This window comes from Vipera berus, assembly GCF_964194415.1.
Source record: "Vipera berus genome assembly, chromosome: 3".
Taxonomy (NCBI): Eukaryota; Metazoa; Chordata; class Lepidosauria; order Squamata; family Viperidae; genus Vipera; species Vipera berus.
This window is the reverse complement of record NC_138204.1, coordinates 144,150,427-144,172,392: the sequence shown is the minus strand read 5'-3', so window position 1 is coordinate 144,172,392 and position 21,966 is coordinate 144,150,427. Positions and strand designations below refer to the sequence as shown.

The following is a 21,966-nucleotide window of genomic DNA, read 5'->3' as shown; positions in this document are numbered from 1 at the left end:
TTCCATGTCCCAGAATTACTGGTATGTATCAGTTTTGCTACCATTCCGAGAAAATATGTTCCTTTGTCACATTCTTTCCCTTAAGAATACAATTCACTGTTGCCAGTTTCAGCTGAAGTTTACCAATCTCTCAGGAACAGCAAAGAAGTAGCTGCTTTACACAAGAAATTCTTCTACCATTTTGTTAAACTCTTCTGCAAACCGTAGATGTAAATTATGTTTTCCTTCAGGCATAAAATGCAACCTGTAATGACAAAGGTTGAATAGGTTAAGTATGCCAAGGAACTGGTACCAGCTGACCTTAACTTGCTGTTTTCCAAATGATATCAAAATTAGAAATGGCAGCCCATGCAGCCAGTGGAAATCCTGCTTTGTCATTCTAGGTGCTGGGGTTTTAGCATACCAAGGGAACACTGAATTGGTAAAGATTAATGTACACACTTGTATAGAGATGGAGAAACAGGCTGATGCAACAGAAACAAATTGGTGGAGGAATGGAAACATGATCTGAAACCAAAACAGCCATATTTGTAATTATATTCTGCTAAGACTTTTCGATTTATCCGGCCTGGACTGAGGGGGGTTTTAGTTTTAAATTTCAACATTGTTTTATTGTTGGGCTATTATTAATTTAATTCTTTTTAATTCTATTTTTATCTTAATTTATATTGTCTTTTAAATATTGCCCTGTAAACCGCCCTGAGTCCTTCGGGAATAGGGCGGTATAGAAAACTAATTAAATAAATAAATAAGACCAGGGTATTTTTTTAGGCCTCTGTAAGTACAGATACTGCAATAGAAGCTATTTGTTTCATTGAAGGACCTAAATGAGATTATTGCTGATTTTTAATTCCTTCTAAAGGAAACACTGAATGAACAAATGTCACTTTCCCTTTGGTTATGCTGGCTGTGGGCATAATGGAGGTTGAAGTCAAAAGCACCCACAAGCAACAGATTGGGGACCAATAGGGGCCTGGTTTGGTTCTACAAAAGTTTTCCTTAGAAATATGTCTGTGTTCAGTGAAAGAAAGACATAGTTTTGCCTTACCACTACCAAATACCACATTCTGCTTCTTAAGAAGCAATCCTTGAGTTTTCTTCCTGCAGTTACCTGTCTTTTGACTAAGTGGGCCTTAGAGCAGACATGTCAAACTCGCGACGTCGCGTGACGTATCGGAACTTTTTCCCCATTGCCGGCAATGGGGTGGGTGCGGTTTCTTCATGACACATTCGACCCGTGGGCCGGCAGTTTGACACCCCTGCCTTAGAGGATTCACAATGAATGAGCTAGTCCTGGCAATAACTATGTTGCCTGAATGAGGGGGTGGTACTGGAGGAGAACCCAGCTAACATTTCATTCTGCTGTTAATTCCAAATTTATTTTTTATCATGCTCTTACTATTTTTATAAATAACTCAAAACAGTGAATATACTTAATGTTCCTTCTTCCTCTTATTTTACCCACAACAATCACCATTAAGGCGAGTTGGGCCGAGAGAAAGTGACTGGCCCAGAGTCACCCAGTTGATTTTCCATGCCTAAGGTGGGAGTGGAACTCACAGACTCCTGGTATCTAGGCTAGCACCAAACTGCCTCCCAATTTGCATTCTCAAGCCAAATAGAGATTTGTGCTTCAGGAAAACTTAAGTGCAAGTTAATGTCCAAAACTTAATTCCTTAGCAATCTTGGAAATATTGGTATATCTCTGCAGCACTCTTAAAATTTTTATAGCACCTGAAGTCACTAACAAAAGCAGGAAGGCATGGGAGAGGGCTAATGTTTTACAAAATGATAATATATTCATTACAGCAGGTTTTCCTCTTATTCAACCATTAAAGTATGAGACTTACCGGGAACTTTTGATATGCTTGTGGATATATTCTGCATGAAAACAGGGTACCAATGGATCTTTCTCACCATGTATAATTAGTGTTGGGCATTTAATACGAGGTAGCAGAAGCTGACAGATATCACCTGGGGAGGAACAAAATGAACTAAAACAAATATTTTTCATTTAAAACAAGACAAAAATGTGAAAACAGAATGTACTTCCACATTGCAAAACAGCTGAATAGCAAATGATAGCAGTTGGCCAAGAACAAACTTTTGCATTGTTTTAATCACAGCTGCAACATTTTTTGGTTCTCTCCAGATTCCCTCCCAACACTCCAGTTAATCAAGTGCAGATAGTTAAATGAGAAAGCCCATTCAGTTTAATACAATGGCATTTTATATCAATAGGGTAATCCCAATTTTCTTCTTTTTTTGCTATCTAGTTAAAACTCTTTCATAAAGCTAGGAAAGAAATGCAAGCAAAATATACTGCAGTTAATACAGATGTGACATTGCATCTTCACATAATGACAAATCATGTTTATGGGTTGTCCAAAGAAACCTGGTTGAAACCTGGTTGATTTTCATGGAAACTTAAGAGCAAAAACTTATCTTGCTTTTGGGGTGATTCAATGTAGCTCTTGTTTTTTAAAAAAAATAACCTACAGTCATCTGACAAACTAACCAAACTTTATGACCAGCATAAATATAAATTGCAAAAAAAATAATTCCAAGTAAACTAACAGTGTATTTATTGTGTATCTTGTTTCACTGGTTTTATATGAGAAGGGAAAATAAACAATGGTTTATATATCATTAAGTGTAAAATTATAATTAAAAATTATACTTGTAACATGGTTCAGAAAATTGCTGTATCTCTCTCATCTCCGAATAAGTCTAGAAAATTAAATCTTTCTTCATACATGGAACAACGTTTATGTACATGTCCTGATCTAAAAAAACATACGCAAAATTTCATGGGTTTTTGAATAAGACAGCTCTGCCGTGACCATAATGAAAATTCTGTTAGATAAATCTAAAAGATTTCATCCAATTTTTGAAATCACAGAGTAGCATTCTAGGCAGAACCAGCATTCTAAAGGTTTTGTTGAGCATGTATGAAAATTGGAAATTATTATTTCTTAAATTTGTTTGCCGCCCACTCTCAAAGTTAACTCTATGAATCACCAAAACATTAAACAGAAGGTAGCAATTATGACTGCTGGGTACATTTTCCAGTCTAGATACTAATACTATATCTTTCCCCTAATTTAACCTTTCTGTCCTTGGTATGGTGAACAACGGTTAAACAGAGAAAGCACTTAAGATGACCTTGATGGAAAAAATCCAACCAGGTGGTAATTAGTTTTGAACAATTATTGCTTTTAAACTACTACTGGCAATGATTGACTTAGCTTGGAGAAGCAGAAAAAGGTACAGTTAATATGTACCATATTTAGAATGGTACAAACATCTCATATGCAGCAAAGCAACTTCTTGTTCCCTACATTCCTATCAAAGGTTATTGTGGGGTGGGCGGGGGTGGGAGAGTTATTTTAAGATGTTTTAAAATGAAGTTTTTACCACAAACAAACAGCAAAAGTGATTGTAAACGGAGACTACAAAGAGAACTTTGGGATAAGAAAAGGTACCAGACAAGTATGTCCACTATCTCCATTGCTATTCTAACTTTGGAAGTTTTAAACAGAAATATTAGACAAGGTTCAGAAATTAAAGGACTAGAAATAAAAGGTGAAACTTATAAACACAAGCATTTGTAGATGACTTGGTATTCATCCTAGAGGAACCTTTAGAGATGATTCCTAAATTATTGGAAAAGATAGAACACTATGGAGAGAGAGCAGGACTGAAAATAAACAGAGAAAAAATTAAAGTGATAGTTAAAATCTCACAGATAAACAAAAAAAACAAATGACAGAAAAATAAAACTGAATCAAATAAAACGACCTGGACAAATGGAAAAACTTGCAATTGTCGATGTTAGGAAGAATTGCTATGCTGAAAATAAATATATTACCAAAAATGTTGTTTTTGTTCCAAATGATACCTATAAAACTAGAGAAATTTTTTTGAAGACTTAAATTCACTAATTTTGAAATTTTTTGAAAGAAAGCTAGAATCAAATTGAAAATGTTACAAGAAGCTAAGGAAAATGGAGGGTTTGGCTTGCCAGAATGGGTTTTATATTATCAAGCATCTGTACTAACATGAGTAAAAGAATGGATGACTCAGAAATAAAAGGTTGTTATATTTGGAAGGACATGATTTACAACTTGGTTGGCACACTTCTTATGGAATGGGGAAAATAAAATTCGGAACACATTATTACTAACATGGGAAAAAATAAAATGTAAAATATATTTGAAAATTCCAGGACGGCTTTCAACAATGTAAGCATTTGTACATCCAAACTTAGTAAGTTTCAAGAAAATATGGACATATAAAGATATTCTAAATTCTGAAGGGAATCTAAAATCTAAACAAGAGATGGAAAATCAAAGTATTGATCTATCATGGTGAACATATTTACAAATATAAGTTAGATATGATAAAGATGTTAAACTGTACAGATTTTATAAAGAGCAGACCTTGTTTGATCAGACATTATTAACCTCTGATGAGAAATTAAGAAAACCTATAACTTTTTATTGAATTTGAAAATGGAAAACGAGCAAGTTAAAGAAACAATGATAACATAGGCAAAGAATTTTGGATATAATATAGATTTAGAAAAATGGCAAAACATGTGGGAAAGAAATTACAAATTGACAATGTCAACTTCTTACAAAGAAAATCTATATAAAATGTTTTATAGATGGCACTTGCCACCAGCAAGATTAGCAAAAATGTTTAAAAATATGTCAGATAGATGTTGCAAATGCAAACACAAGTCAGGTACTTATTATCATGTGTTAAAGCAAAGAGGTATTGGACAAAAATACATACTTGGCTAGAAAAAATGTTGGGAAAACATGTAGATTTTAAACCTGAACTTTTTAAATTAGGTATAATGCCTGAAAAGATTGATAAACAAAGTATATACTTGATTCTACATGTGATAACAGCAGCAAGAATCACATTCACACAACACTGGAAAAATGAAGAAATACCACCAGAGGAAGAAATAAGTAAAAAAAATACTAAAATGTGCGGAAATGGACAGACTTACTTTGAGGTTGAAAGAAAAACAAGAAACAATACTTTCAGTTTGGGACTTATTTTATCAATGGTTGGAGAAAAGAATAAAAGATTGGGAATTAAATTTGTATTAGTGAATGATAAACTCAGACAACACGTTTGTTGAATAAGTACAACTGAATTGTATGAAAAAATAAAAACTTTATAAAAAAAATTAAAATGAAGTTTTCTTTCAAACCCACATACTTAGGTAAACTGAACATTGCCTCAAGTTAAGAATGGGTTAGAATAATCACACCTGGGTTGTTCTTATGGTCCAGCCTGGAATTAAGAAGCAGAAACCAGTTTGAGGCTTATATCATGTGCTTTGCAGAGTATAATTGACTCAGTAAAGAAGGAGTGAAAGAGGAGCATTTCAGCCAATGGTGGGATTCAGCCAGTTCGCACCAGTTCGGAAGAACAGGTAGCTAATTTTTTGTTGCCCAGGCCCAGAATGGACTTCCGGAAGCGGCATCCACACAGAGAACCGGTTGTTCACATATTTGAATCCCACCACTGATTTCAGCTACTATTTGTCGGGCTCCAAAACATTTTTGTTTCATTCAAGAAACATTATACATTAGTAATTCTTGGTTAAAAAAATCTATAATGGAAGGTAAGATGTCAGCCTAGGAGAAAGGCTGACTTCAGAGAACTGTTTACACAGCTAAGTCCTTCTATGGAAGGCAACCATTGCTTGAAAGTTTATTCTTCATTAGTAAAAGGAAATGCCTCAGCTGTGCTGTGTGAATTTACATGGAAGGTTTGCTTGAATAATTTACTTCATTAGAAGTTGGAACCCTGCCCCCCCCCAAAAAAAAACATACCTCCCCATCAGAATGAAGGAATTTTGAGTGCAGGGATTTTCTTTTAGAGCTTCAGTACTGTATGTGTAGTTCTTCACTTACAACCACAACAGAGCCTTGGAATTTCAGTCCTAAGTCATTGCAATCATAAAGTGAGGCACCATGTCACCAAACTTGATTTTATGACTGTTTTTATGATGGTTGTAAAGCGAGTCATGGTCATTAAGTGAATCATGTGGTCATTAAGCAAATCCAACATATCTAATGGGTGGGTTTTGTCATTGCAAATCATGGTCATATGACCACAGGATGCTGCAATCAGCTGTAAATGCAAATCAATTGCCAAGTGCCTGACATGGAACTATGGGGAGATTGTGTGGGCAGTGGAGTGATAATAAGTTGAGGGCTACCTACAATGAATTTATAATCTTTCCATACAAAAGTCTGTTTCTGGACGTTCTTACAAACTGTTGTAAAATCAAGAACTACCCGTTCTCTGTATCTCAATAAATACTTCACCCTTTGGCACATCCAGTTCTCTACTCAAGAGAAAATGAGAACACGGGCTGATTACAAGGTGATGCTTTACTGTTAAGAGCAGCTCCTGCAATCAAATGGCCTCCAGCTATGTTAAATTACAACATCCCAACTCAGCTACTTTGAGTGGAGGGCATGCTGATTGAGGATGATGGAATTCATAGTCTTAACACCTCTTGAAAACATTAGGCTTGGAGACATTTTTTATTCATTCCCAGTCTCTATGGTCATTTATGGATGCAAAAGGCTCGACTGAGCTCATTCAACTTCATCAGGCATAGCACTATGATCTTCTGAAAGCAACTATGTTGTAGACCCCTTCTCTCTTTCACATGCAATTTTCCTGAAAACAACATCAACAGAAAGATGACGAGAATGAAAAGTTTGCAGCCAAGCCAGGAGGGAATGTATTGGGGATACAGAAAGCACAAAATTATTACTTTTTAAATAGATGAGATAAAACAAAGTAGCCTGTGGTTCCAGGTTCTTACCATCTGATTTTTGCATGAACTGGGAGATTCCATCTACCCAAGCTGAACACATTTTGCTCAAATATTCATGCCCATACATTTCTTCCAATGGCTTTCTTACTTTTTCACTCCATTTTGAAACATCTCGGATAGCTGTATGTAATGATAAAATACAGTTTTCCTCTCAGTACTATCTCATGACTTTGTATGCAATTTTTAAAAGCCTGTCTGAGCATTTTGAACCCACAAGGCATTTTAAAAACAATTAAGTTGCTGGAAAATAATTGCATACGGTGTACGGTGTACTTTGGCTGCAGAACCAAAATTTTTATATATTTTTACATTATTCTTAAAATGTAAATTCTGAGGAACTGAATCAACTAATGAGTTATTTGGAGAGGTTAGGTGCAAAGACCTCTTTATTCAACTTGGATTATTCAACTTATTCAATTATGGCCTTCAGGATATACTCCGATCACATGGATTTGATCCATTGTAGGATTCAGAGACCAGTCAACGCAGGGTGTCCCAAATATGTCTGTCTGCCTACGCAGAGTTTATTATATTTATACAGTTTAACAAGCAGGAAACTACGCACAGCAAAAGCAATGTTTATTGTTGTACTCCCTAGTCAATCTTAGAGAACATCCGAATCATCCAAGCCAGGGCAGAGTCTCTCTTATCTAGCTGGTTCTTGGCAATGCTTGGCAAGGCTAACTGGAATGAGCTCATGACATGTGGATAACAAGATACTAGAGCAGGCAGTTTGCTGCGCATGGTCCCTTCATATCCTTGACCTCCATCTCAACAATCCATAAAAGTTTATGATATGCTTTAGTAAGATTTTTTTTCCTAGTCTCCAGGCAACACAAATCTCTTTGGGGTTATTGTTGCTCCTGTAAAAGATGACTACCTCTTTGGAAACATTTGCATTGGAAATGTGCTTCAATAGGTAGAAAGGTTTAACAAACTTTTAGATTATCATGAACCAAAGACAGGATTTCTGATGAGTTCAATGAACTATTGTATTTTCTCATTACATAATTCCCTGGTACAAAATGAAATTTACCTAATTAGAATGCATGTTGCCTCCTGTCACTTTCTACACTATAAATGAAGACGTAACTTTCTTTCTACCCATAAGCAACTGCAAGGGGATGCCAAAACACGCATTGTGACATCATAATGCAAACCATGTGTCCTACTTATACCTATCTTTGGGTTAGGTTTGTGATATTTCCTTATTTTTGGATGACTGTGGTTTGTATAGATGCCTATACAGTATTCCCATCATTACCTCATTTTTTTTCATTTGATCTGATAACTAGTTTTAGCAAACTCAAAAGCTGCTTTTATAGCCTTTTACAATAGTTTGGTTGGTGGTATAATATATCGTCTTAATCTAGTTTTAACTTTTTTCAGGCATATCTAAAGCATTAGACAGATTCAGAAAAGATGTTTGGATCCCTTTGCTTCAACTCTTAGATGTGGAAGATGATGCCTGGATCCTGCTTAGCCATCCAGTAAATTGGTACAAAAAGACTTTACATATAAAGGTGTTGAACAGAACGTAGAGTTTCATATTTGAAAATTACATAGGAAACTATATGAAATTCATGATCTACAAGCGTCCCTGGGTTATCCCAGGGACACATTTGAACTCAAAGGATGCACAGTAAGAAAGCTGTTCAAACTGAACACTTCCTTAGAGAATGTAATCAACATTTGGCCCATTTTCATATCCAGTGTCTTTAGCAGTTACTGTAGCCTATTAAATATTCATTACCTTCAGATGCTTTAATCAACATTAGAACTTTGTCTTACAAACCTGTTTCAGAAATCTTAGCTCCTATATTTTTTATCTAGAAAGTAACATGTCCATTTAAGTGGCATTTGCTGAGGGTGTGGGGGCCTAGGGTTGGGTAGAAAAGCAGAAAACGTATAATTATTGTGCTAATTGGATTATCTTCTTCTGCACCATTATCTGTTATTCAAAGATTATAGTTATTTTTATTTCTTTTGCCTTCTGCGCTATTTCTCATTAAGTAAATCTAAATTATTATTTTTAAAAAAACAACAACACCAAAGTCGTAGTGGTTGTTTTTGTATGCCAATTGTTAGCTGTGCCACTTAATTAAGTGAAAGTGTCTTGTTTGGTTTGCTGGGTTTTAAATCCAGTTAGGACTAGAATAAGGCTCAGACAAAAATTTCTCATTCGCTTAAAGGCACTTGAGAGGCAAAGCAAATATATATATATATTTTGGACTGAAAATTTCTTGATTGAAAATATAGTTATTTTTTAAAATAATATGCATTTATACCAAATATTTATATATTTGACACGCATGTATGATACACACCAAGAGCCTTGGTGGAGCAGTGGGCAAATGCCTCCTTAAGTAACACCAGCTGCCTGCAATTAGTGCAGGTTCGCATCCCACCAGGCTCAAGGTTGACTCAGCCTTCCATCCTTCCGAGGTAGGTAAAATGAGGACCCAGATTGTTGGGGGCAATAAGCTGACTTTGTAATAATGCCGCTTGGGGTGGGGGGGGCGAAAGCCCTAATAAGCAGGCATATACATAGAATGAAGGCTATTGCTAAGCACATTGATTTGTGCTTTAAATTGTAAGCCGCCCTGAGTCTTCGGAGAAGGGCGGGATATAAATGGGATTAAAAAAAAAATCAGCAGTGCAAGTGCTTTGTTGCCAAAGCATCTCAAATTGATTAAGAGATGAGGGCATAAGTCATTATTCTGAGATCCTCCCACTCCAGGTACAGTGATAACCCCATGCTAATGGATGACCTCTTCTAATGGATTCGTGTACATGTTAAATAAAATAAGGGAGAGAGTTGAACCCCAGAAACAGCATATTGGAGAGCCTGAAAGTTGGTTCAAGGTCACAAATGACATCTCATCTCACAGCAAATGTCTATTTTATCAACATCTACAAACTCAAATGCCTCCCAACATCACTGCAAGATATTATTACCCCATCCACTCTTCAGAATCCATCCAGTTGGCTTCCAACTGTAAACAAATGCAAATTTTATCTGTCAAATGCCTTTCTAAAAGGTTGTAGCAGCCCTCTAGTGGTTCTTTCAGTTATTCTTCCTTGACACAGTCTTGGTTCACCCTAAAAAGAATTGCTGGAGAGCATATTCAATGGATAAGTGCAGAGAAGTTATGATGTAATGGAGCTCCCTCTGAAAACCCACGGGATCCATCAAGTGATTAGGGTGAACCTCTATCACTAATCTTCCGTCTCTACAGAGATTGGTGGTGCCACTTAGCTCCACTGGTGATCTCCATAACAACAAATTGATTTCAGCATCCTCCACTTCTGAGCTGCTTTAGAACGTAAACTAGATCCAATATGTAGACTCCCCAGTGTGTAGCTTATGATGACCATGGACAGGCCTGTGGTTATCACAGTAACCCAAAAATCTCAAGCCAACTCACTCCATCAGGAAGATTGAAATTATCAAGTACTTACAGACTGAGAGACTCAACCACCAATCCATCCTAATATATTTCTGTTGAAAATCATGATATCTAAACAAGATTTTGGCATTTTTGTGTGATTACCACCAATGGTATAAATTATGGTATTCTTATAACAGTGTGAAATATTAGAATTTGAATGCTATATGGATAAATATGCACTAATATCATACTGATGCATCTAGCACTTAAATATTCTTTGTTACAGTATTCATATGCTTTAATATAAATTCTCATTATTATTAATTTAAATTTATTATAGCTGCCCAACTCCAGTGGAACCTGGGCAATGTACAAAATAGAAGATAATCCATAAAAACAGATAAGACTTAAAACCACAAAGAAAGCCCAGACTAAAACAATTTAAAAATGACACAAATCAAACTAAACTAAAGAATACATAGTTCCTGAAAATACAATACTTTAAGCCTGGGCCTGGGACCAAAGCCCGATTTTAAGAGCTTTCTAGAACCCTAGGAGAGAGGTTGTTGTCCTCATCTCTGGGAGAATGAATTTACCACTGTTTAAAACAAAAACAAAGGAAAAAGAAAAGAAAATTAGTTTGGTGTACTGGTTATAGGCACTGGGCTATAAACCAGGAGTTCCAGTCCTGCCTTAGTCATAAAGCTAGCTGGGTAACCCTAGGCCAGGGGTCAGCAACCTGAAACAGTGAAAGAGCCCCTCGGAACTGGTTCCCTCACAAAAGGAAAAACTGGGAGCCGCAAAAAATGTGTGCGCATGTGCGTACATGCGTGCATGTGCAGAACAGGGTTTGACTGAACAGTGGAGACAAGGCGAGATATGCACCTACCCTGCATATTTGAACTGATTGGTTGAACTTTTTTAGTCCCACTTTTCTTTGGGGGGGGACTGCACATGGCAGAGGACTGGGAGCCGCAGGAGACAGCTGAAAGAGCCGCATGTGGCTCCAGAGCCGCGGGTTGCAGACTTTCTGTCAGTTCTAGGAAGGCAACAAGCCACTTAACTTTGCCAAGATAACGTGCAGGGACCTGTCCAGACTGTTGCTACAAGTCAAGACAAACCTGAAGGCATGCCCACATAACCAGGCCTACACAATCCCTCCCATAAACATCCTCTTTCTTAAATTTGGTCTAATATTATAACACTCTGTTAGTTCTCTGGGAAGCAAAAGGAAGGGGAGAAGTGCTTTCAGTCTTGCAAGATTCTGTTACTATAACCTTTCAAAAGAGCCTTGGTGGAGCAGTGGGCTAATGCCTCCTTAAGTAACACCAGCTGCCTGCAATTAGTGCAGGTTCGCATCCCACCAGGCTCAAGGTTGACTCAGCCTTCCATCCTTCCGAGGTAGGTAAAATGAGGACCCAGATTGTTGGGGGCAATTAAGCTGACTTTGTAATAATGCCGCTTGGGGTGTGTGTGAAAGCCCTAATAAGCAGGCATATACATAGAATGAAGGCTACTGCTAAGCTTGTAAGCCGCCCTGAGTCTTCGGAGAAGGGCGGGATATAAATGGAATTAAAATAAAAAAATAAAATAAAAAAATAACAGTAGTGTTACTACTCATGATTTGGTTTCCTGTCTGGACTACGTCCAAGGGCTGACAGATACATACCACTGTAAATTTTCACATCCTCTTCTGTAATGAACACATTGGCTCCCCAGACCACCATTTTGTGGATCAAATCTGGATGCTTTGCAGCTGCAATGAGTGCGGTTATTCCACCATCGCTCCATCCCAACAAAGAGAACTTCTGAAACTTCAGTGCCTAGTTTAGCGTAAGGAAACAGACTGGAAACAGTTCTCATTTTCATGGATGAGGGGCTTGGCCTAAAGTCAGCTGATTCTTCGAAAACAATACCTTCTCACTGATACAAAAGGAATTTAACATGGCTAAATTGTGGCTATGAAGCCCAGTAGGTTTACTGAATAGTATTAATAAATCATATATTAATATATGATTCATATTAAATAATAATAACCACCACAATTAGCAGTTTTGTTTAGGTTGCAAGGACCATTGAGCATTCAGAGAAGAAGCCCGGACATATTTACCTGCATCAAGTCAACAGCATCTTTTGCATCTCTTTCAAAATAGTCTAGAGGATAATCTCGAACTGGGGGGATTGATTTTCCATATCCTCGAGGGTCCCAGGCAACAATAGTAAAAATCTCCTTGTTCATATTCTTCAGCTGTGGTTCAAAATCAGTCTGACCGCTGCCTAAATCAACACACACACACAAAATAAAACAAAACTGCAAGATGATCATAATCAAGAGAGAAACTTATTTTACACATATTAACATATGTAAAAGAAAAACTGTTAGAAAAGCATGATTACATTAACTATCTTTATGACTCTTGTTAAGGACAGAATAGGAATAGAAAATTTTGTCCCTTTAATGTACTAATCAGTGTACATTAAAATGAATTTTAGTTGCATTCAGCTCTCAAAGGATAACCACCTCCAATATACACTACATAGACATGAAAGAAACTATTAAGAAAAGTAAGAGATCTTCCTCTTTTGCTGCACTAGGATCAATTTCCTTTGTGAGTTATTCCCCAACCGTTCCAAAACCAACAATTTTTTTTCTTGGCTTTCTCCTCACAAACTCACTACCACTGGCTGAGTGACTATAAATCACCACTGACTCTAAGTGGAAAAGTAATCAGTGTTCTATCTGATGCAGCTTGTATGACAGGAGGAAGAAAAATGCTTGTTTCTTGAGTTGGAGGGATGTTTTCATTGTTTGCAATGTGCAATTTATGGATGTAGGAGGCGGTACTAGATGTTGGAAGATTTCATATAGCGCGCTAAGTTCAAACTAATCAAACTCTTTGATGAAATGGTAAAGTAAAAAAAAGAGTTGTGGTTACTGAAGTCAGACAGAATTTTCTTATGCAGACAATGTCTTCCTAAGATCAAGTTCACTTTTAGTCAAAGCAAAAATGTGTCTATGTTGTTTGGACATGGTCTGGAATTGGAATGACTGGAATTTGGTTCTGAAAAGAGTTGCTGGAAGGCTTGTAGGTTGCCTGCTCCTGGTGTAAAGGATTTTTAGTTCTTTTGCTATTACTTCCCCAAAAGTTTCCTCCGGTGTTGGAATTCTGTGATCTCCATCTAGTTCAGTGGAGTTGTAGTCAAGCACAGTTTGAGAAGCCTAGATTGAGAAAGGCTGATCCTGGATCAGATATAACTAATGGGTATTTCTACTGTATAGACAAAGAACACCAAGGCTGAGATTTAAACAATAACTCCCAAGGTCAGTCAAGGCAGATAAAAATTTTTCTTATCATTTTATTTACCATCATTTAGGAAACAGTAATCAAAATTCCTTGGAGATCTCTTGCTATCATCCAGAAGTAAACCAATACATTTTATCTCACCTTTGGTCTGTTTCGATAGTTAGTCTAGTTCAGGGGTGTCAAACTCAATTTCATTGAGGGCCGCATTAGCATTGTGGTTGCCCTCAGGGGCCTGGGCGGGCGTGGCCTACTGGGTGGGTGTGGCTAAAGTGCGTATGGCCTACTGGATGGGCATGGCCAGCTCTACATCGTTCGCATCAAGGGTGCCTATGGGGGCCTGGGCAGGAGTGGGACAGATCTGAGGGTCTCTGGCAGGAGGAGGGTCTCTGGGCCAGGGCCAGAGGGGGCCATTCCCTCACTGTTTCCAGGATGGCTTCGCGGGCCGCATGAAACCACTTCACGGGCCGGATCTGGCCCTTGGGCCTTGTGTTTGACATGTCTGGTCTAGTTACATAAATAGGTGATTAGTCTTGTCTAAAAGCAATTATTTTAGAGTCATGCACTACCATAAAGATCATCTGGCAAATATACTTTTTGCATATATTATGCTTTCCAAATAAGTAGCATACTACAAGTGTTAGATCCACACCTAACATGCCAGGGAGAAGCAGGACAGCATGGTTTCCATTGCCAGTCTGTTGGTAGTGTAGGTGGACGCCATTCACTTCTACTTTCGCTGAGGTTATGGCAGTGCTAGAAGAAATAGCTTCAATTGTTCAATATATTCATATTCCATCTTTCTCCCCAATAGCAAACAGAGTTCCCATTCTTATCTGCACAATAAGGCACAGTATACAATACAGTATGGCTCTTGTCCCTCTTAATGACACCCATAACAATCTAGTAAGTTCAACCGAGATATAGTTTTCTGCCTCAGCTCTAGTCAGCTTTCCAACTCAGATTTTTGCAATAAGGTATCTGTTAGGCACAAAGCCAGCTGGGTGACCTTGAGCCAGTCACTTTCTTTCAGCTCTAGGAAGAAGGCAGTGGCAAGCCATTTCTGAAAAACCTTCCAAGGAAACTGAAAGGATTCGTCCAGGCAGTCTCCAAGAATCGGAAACAATTGAGTGGAAGAGGAGAGAAAATATGGCAAATGTGTTTTCCAAAATTACCAATCAGCAAATCCAACAGGATGTTTTGAGTGGCAATTTCAACAATTTTTTTTGGACATTAGGTTAGGAAAGGGTAGTTTAATCACAATAACATACTGATTGATTGACTGATTGTGTGCCATCAAATTGCAGTCAAGTTGGATCACAGAGACAGACCTTCCCTTGGGTGTTTTATCCCCAACCTGGCCCTACAGGTCTTTTAACAGGGCATCCATTGCCACTGTAACTGAATCGTTGTAGCCATCTTGCTGCTTGTCATTCTAGTGTCTAGAAGACCTCCAAGGTCCCTACCAGCTTTATTCTGAATGAATGGTTCAACCTAGAGTGTACCCACTGAAATGAATGAAACACATGCAAATTAAAACTCATCAATTGCAACGATTATGACTGAGGTCTGAGTCTAGTCCTCCAGAAGGGCATAAAATGAAACTTCATTTATTTAATTTCTAGTAATAATGCTCAGTGTTGATCTTCCCTCCTTTTCCTACAACATCCTAACCCTAAATGGGTAAAACCTGCTGAAAGCACTTCAGAATATAATTTTATTTTGTGAGATTTACAAAGATCACCAATGTGACACAAAGGATAAAGAATACTCCCCACTTATCTGGGATTACGCATGCGCCCCCGTACGTGTACACACACACACACATACACACACACACACACACACACTTGCCAAGCAGTTCATATTTTTAATACAAAAGTTCTGAGAGAAAAATCCTTCATCCGACTTCCAGTGGCGACGCGGCGCCGAAGACAGCCGTCTCCGGGCTGTCCGCTCCGCAGCTGTGTTTATTCACTGAAAACAGCGCCGATCAGCTGTTTCGGTGGATTTGAAGCCCCCTCCTCGGGAGAAGAGGAGGGGGTGAGGCCCCAGGTAGGGGTTGAGCTCTCCGGGGCCGCCTGAGCTGAGAGTTTGGGCGGCTGAAGGATTGAGCCCCCCTGAAGCCTGGGTTGCTCCGAGCTGCGCAGCGCCCCTGCTCCGGGATTTATGGAGCAGAGCCAGGCGTTAGCAACCACCCCTGCCAAAAGGAAATACTTTTGATTATCAAGATGCAGGCAGAGCGGTACAGGAGGTTAAGGTGATGTGGACTCTTATCTTTACTCTCTAGCTCAATGGATTTTATAGCTTTAAAGTGAAAGTGCGCAATAAGTGAAAGTGGGGGAAGATGGCGGCTAAAACTTCTAAAGCTCTTCGGAGTGCGGGGTCTTCCCTGGTGCAACAGACCTCATTGCAAGCTTTGCTTCCTCCTGCACCTCCTCCGGCATTGACGCTTAAGGATTTACAAGATGCTCTTGGAAAGCATTCACAATTGATGTCTGACATGATGGATGAAAAGTTGAAAAAGTTGGAGGAGAAAATGGAGGAGAAAATGGAGAAATTGGAGAAGAAGATGGAAGAGAAGTTTAGAGCAATGAGGGTGGACATGTTGTCTATGATTGAATCTGTAGCTGAATGTGTGCAACAGCTGGATGTAAAAATGAAGGATCTCAGTCAAAAGAACTCTATATTAGAAGCAAAGGTATTAGAAAATGAAAATATAAGGGATAAAATGGACGGAGAATTGAGCCTTGCTCAGTATCATCAGATGCAGTATGCTATTAGAATCAGGGGTTTAAAGGAGAACTGTAAAGAAGATTTAAAGCAGCTGATTTCTGAGGCTCTGGAAGGGGTATTGGGCCAGCCAGCATCTGAAATTGAGGGAAATATGGACAAAATTTTTCGTATAAATTCATGGATTGCAAGACAAAGGAAGTTACCCAGAGATGTGGTGGTCTATTTTACAAAGAGAGTAATTAGAGATGAAGTCATTCAAGCTGCTTATGATACTAAACTGGTAGTGGCTGAGCAAGAAGTTTTGGTTTTAAAAGAGACTCCTCCAAAGATTTTAAGGAGAAGGAAAGATTTTGCATTTCTTGTACAGGAACTTAAGAAATGTGATGTCAAGTTTAGATGGGAGATTCCAGTTGGACTGGTGGTGACGCATGAAGGTAAAAGACATCGTCTGGTTACTGTGGCCCAGGCACGTGATTTTTATAGCAATGTGTTAAAAGCAACCCCCCTATCATTTTTGGAAGCTGTAAAGGGATACGGCGAGGGAAAGCTTCAAGATGTTGCAGACAGACAGATAGAGGACAATGGTGTTGGAGGGGATCAAGATACAGTTTCATCGGATGTTGCAGGAGGCCAGAGGATGACGTGTGCCGCCCTAAGAAGAGCGAGACGAGAGCAAGAGCAAGACCAGCAGATAGTTATGGAATCTCCAAAGTGTACTTACAGTGAAGATGTGGGAGGGGCGCGGTCCAAAGAAGTTTTGGGGGTCATGACAGACGTGCTCCAAAAGCTTTGGGGCGTTAAGATTGTTGATTAAATTTTTAAATTAGAATCTTAATGGATTAAATTTATCATAGAGGAGAAAGAAAGTTTTTTTTTTAATATTTAACACAATTTAAGATGGATGTTATTTGCTTGTCAGAAAAGTATATTAGGGTTATGGACTAAAAGTATGTGTTGAACTAAGAATGGGTAAGCAAGCTCCTAATTAACAACAAGTTGTCTTACAGACTGCTTAAACCTTTTTTTTTTACTCTTTTTATTTGAACTCAAGGATGACTTGGAACTGCGAGACATTTGGCGTGATACATGCAAGAATTATTTTTGATTATGGTTTAGTTTGGTTGGAGATTATTAAGGTTAATAGATAGGTTAATAAGGACTGGGATTAAGAAAATCTATTCTGAGTAAAGCTCTTTTTCTGTTTTTCTGTTTTTCTTTTTTACTTTATTTGTAATATTAATATTGTTTGTATTCATTTTACATGAGCTAGAGGGAGATAGAATTAATAGTTTATTGCTGATAACATAGGGGTGCTTATGTTTGTTTTTTGATTTTATACCCTGTATTTAGCTCTGGGAAGTCGGGGGGGGGGAGGGAATGGGGGGAAGGGATAGGGAGGGTTGGGTGGGGGTGGGGGAGGGGGGGATTAAAGTCAAAATGTATTGTAAAACTTTTTAAATTAAAAAAAAAATCCTTCATCCACATTTGATGTGGAAACACCTCCTGCACAATCAACTTACTTGAAGCTATGACTCCCACATGCCCTTAAGAATAATATTGCTGTTTTAAATACTTTTATTTATGGAAATTATGCAATACTGAAACAGTCTACTGTAGATTTCTAATATCTAATGTCCCCTCAGCATAATTTGCTGTTGAGAAGGGTGAGACCCACAGGAAGGGATCCAGGTTGGGAGGGGTGATGGCATATCTTACAGAGGAGGGGATAGGCTCATTTCACAAAAGGTTCCTTAGTAGAGGAAAGAGGTGAAAAGCAGTGGAAAGAGAGTAATTGTGCCTTCATCACAATAGAATTGCTTTGGCAAGATTTTTTTGGTTCTGTTATTCTGCTCTATAGGCAAGAAAATTCATTCTAGAGCTCAAAGTGGTAATTACGTCCGAGTTGGCAGCTCAAAATCCTCAGGCCCAAAGATAACTGTCTGTTCTATGTGTGTAGAGAACTATTTATTTATTTTATTTTAATTCCATTTATATCCCGCCCTTCTCCGAAGACTCAGGGCGGCTTACAAGCTTAGCAGTAGCCTTCATTCTATGTATGTATTCTCCAGTTCAATTCATTGTTGACTGAATTTTAGAAGGAAGGGCAGGATTGCCTCCCTCAAACAAAAGGAATCTTCCAGGTGCAGAGAAGAATTTAAATTACATGTCCACAAATTCCATCTGAGCACAACACACTTAAGCAGGTACAAAAAAGATCTAACAGCAGTTTTTGTGTAATAAGTTGAATAGATTGGGGTTGGGTGTAGTGGGTTGTGTGAAGTGAAATCATTTTCTTAGCTTGGTATATTGGATTAATACTGTACGCAGGTTAAGAGTGTCTTGGGAACTGGTTGTGCCTTACTTACAGAGGTCTCCTTGCACTGGAGGAATACATGGAAGAGGTGACTTTTGCAATTTACCCTTTCCCTTACAACTCCTATACACAAGTATTGTGTGTATAGCAGATCTAACCATGATATGAGACAAACTAAAAGTATCCATGGACTAAAAGTATCCTATTTTTTCGTTAGAATTTTGCAAATACAATACTGTAAGACATTTCTGAAAAAGGAGCCTGGTTTAATCTGGTGTGGGAAGTACCAAAAATGTGGTAAATGGAGGCCTATTTTAATTAAAAACAATTTTGCAAAGAAATCTTTATATAACTTGCTTCCAGATAATTATGCACAGGTGCATAGACCAAACTATTTCCTTAACAACTATTTCAGCTTTATTAGTATAATAAATAGGTCAAAGGTAGGCTGGCATCTCTCCCAATTTTATTAACTCGTTCATAATTTTATTCTCCCAGACAGCTATCTACACAAAATATGAGGGATATATGCAATTGTTCTTCTCCCCCCCCCCATCTTTCGCCGAACATTCCTGTAGACTTTGCGGGTGCTTTTCCCACTTACCAATATACCATTGCGCTCTTAAAAGGTGAGTTTTGCTGTCCTTTAAAGCAGGGGTCTTCAAACTTGGCCCTTTTATGACTTGTGGACTTCAACACCCAGAATTCCTCAGCCAGACAAGCTGGCTGAGGAATTCTGGGAATTGAAGTCCACAAGTCATAAAAGGGCCAAGTTTGAAGACCCCTGCTTTAAAGGAAAGGGTCTTTCGAGTATTAAGGTTTTTACATAATTTGATCTAAAATCTGATTCATATTATCAAGCTTCGTTCCAGTCAAGAAAAGCCTGCGCGGGATCCAAACTGTTAAGTCCTAAACGGCATGCAGTATAAAAAAAAATTATCACGCACACACGCCCCATAGTGAGACTGCCAAGTGCTCCAGTTGGACACAAACCCTCTTTAGCTTTGCAATTAAACCCTGCGTTCCCCTCGGTTCCTTAACTTCGCCTCTGCAACCCGCTTCACCGACGCTTCCCCCAGGTATTAGCCATTTATTGCCCTGTACACCGCCCTGAGTCCTTCGGGAGAAGGGCGGTATAAAAATATAATAAATAAATAAATAAATAAATAAATAAATAAATAAATAAATAAATAAATAAATAAATAAATAAATAAATAAAATTTACGACTTTTCTCTGCAACCCGTCACGCGTGCGCACTGCGGTTGCGGCGCCCAGGCTTGCAGATGTTTCCCCGAGTCTCTGTCCCGTCCCGCGGGCATTTGTACCTATAGGCAGCCGTCGATCTCGGGACCACTGCCAGTGTTGCAGAGCGGGAGAGTTGTGAGAACAGATGCTGCAGCCGCCAAAGCGCTGCGCTTGCAGGTCGAGTCATTTTCCTTCCTTCCCCACGGTCTGTCTTGCGGCTCCGCCTTCGTAGCTGCAAGGGGGCGGAATCGCCAAAAGCTTTTCACTCAAAGCGGGGGAGCCTACCCGCCGATTTCCGCAATCGTTCCCTTCTTTTTGGAGAAAAAGGGCCGCATTCTTCTTTTAGGTCTTTTTTTTCCTGAAGCTCCAGGGCATTCAGTGACAAACTCGGGACAGAAGCAAAGAAAATGATTTTCACCAAGTTGTTGGTTTATTAAAGAAATTGATAAGGTCGCCCAGCTCACACAGGAGATAGATGCTCTGGGCAGCTTGCAACTTAAAAATCCGCAAAATACCTGTAGTCCTCAACTAACAACCACAATCGAGCAATTAAGTGAAACATTTGTTAAGTGGGTTTTGCCCCGTTTTAGGACTTTACTTGCCACAGCTGTTAAGTGAATCACTGCAGTTAAGTTAGTAACCCGGTGGTTAAATTAACCTGGCTTCCCCATTGACTTTGCTTGTGAGAAGGTTGCAAAAGGTGATCACATGACCATGGGACACAGCAAAGGTCAAATAGGAACCTGTCGCCAAGCATCTGAATTTTGATCACATGATCATGGGGAATGCTGCAATGGTCGTAACTGAATAAGTCATAAGTCACATTTTTCAGTGTCGTAACTATGAAGTCACTAAATGAACTGTTGTAAGTTGAATAATATCTGTATAACCTTCTTCCCCCCTCCACAGCAGCAACAACACAATCTAACCATTTGATCTGCTCCATCTCTGTTTGGGTCCCCAGATCTGCTGACAGGAACATTATCTTCAGGGCCTTGCAGAAAAGCAACAAGGTGAGGGCCAATCGTACCTCTAGGGGAATTGTGTTCCAGAGAAGGGGCTGACACTGAAAGCTTTTTATATGGAGAGGGGTTTTTTTTGGCATTGATTTAATAGGAGCCCTATTAATCAGCAATGGAACTTCTATATTACACATTGCATTGCATTGGCTTCCGGTTGCCCTCCGGGTGAGATTCAAGGTGCTGGTGATGACCTATAAAGCCCTAAATGGCTTGGGTCCGGGATATCTGAGGGAACACCTGCTGCCGGCATCAAGTTCCCTTCGTCCAGTGTGCTCACACAGGGAGGGTCTTCTCAGGGTGCCACCGGTAAGAGATTGCAGGCGGACGACACCCAGGGATAGGGCCTTCTCAGTGGGGGCGCCTGCCCTTTGGAACCAGCTGCCAGTGGAGCTGAGGACTGCCCCCGACCTCCGTTCATTCCGCCGGGACCTGAAGACCTGGCTCTTCGAGCTCTCTGGCCCAGGCTGAGGATTAATCTTATTTTAACTGGGGTTTTATTTATTCAGGGACAAATATAATTTTTTAAATTTGTTTTTAACTTTTGTATCTTGGTTTTTTAATCACCCTGTAAACCGCCCTGAGTCCTTCGGGAAAGGGCGGTATATAAATGTAATAAAATAAATAAAATAAATTATATGTCACTCCAAGGGTCTCCAAAACTATTCTGTACCTCTTCATTCTGGACCAATTGTAGTTTCCGAACGCTCAAGGATAGCTCCATGTAAAGCACATTGGAGTAATCCAGATGAGAGATGATTCAAGAGTATGAATGACCTGAGCTTAAAGTATCTAGTAGCAGGCATAGGAGATATGTTAATAATACCCATGCTCATACCATAGGCATTTGCAGCTTGACATGATGATGCAAAAATAACATATATAACAAAAGAATTGTACTGCAAACTGTACCCTTTTCTACTTGGATCCCAACATTGGATGCAGGTATAGGTAGGCCTGGTTTAGTGACCACAATTGGGACTGGCAACTTGGCCATGAAGTAAAATTAGGACTGTGCTTGTGCTTTACAGACTTGCAAAGGCTGCAAAAGTCAGGATTGGTAATTGTATTATTCATCAC

General features: G+C 39.0%; 1 protein-coding gene across 1 annotated transcript; it reads right to left on the bottom strand.

Annotated features, from left to right (window-relative positions):
• Positions 1–6: 6 nt before the first annotated feature.
• On the bottom strand, positions 7–21,664 carry BPHL (biphenyl hydrolase like). Its single transcript, XM_081324793.1, has 7 exons — positions 19,948–21,664; positions 14,224–14,327; positions 12,380–12,546; positions 11,939–12,092; positions 6,866–6,997; positions 1,851–1,974; positions 7–244 (listed from the first exon to the last, which is right to left on the bottom strand). Exons 1-7 carry the CDS (start codon positions 20,052–20,054, stop codon positions 157–159), a joined length of 876 nt encoding a protein of 291 aa, XP_081180919.1. The 5' UTR covers positions 20,055–21,664; the 3' UTR covers positions 7–156.
• Between the last annotated feature and the right edge of the window lie 302 nt (positions 21,665–21,966).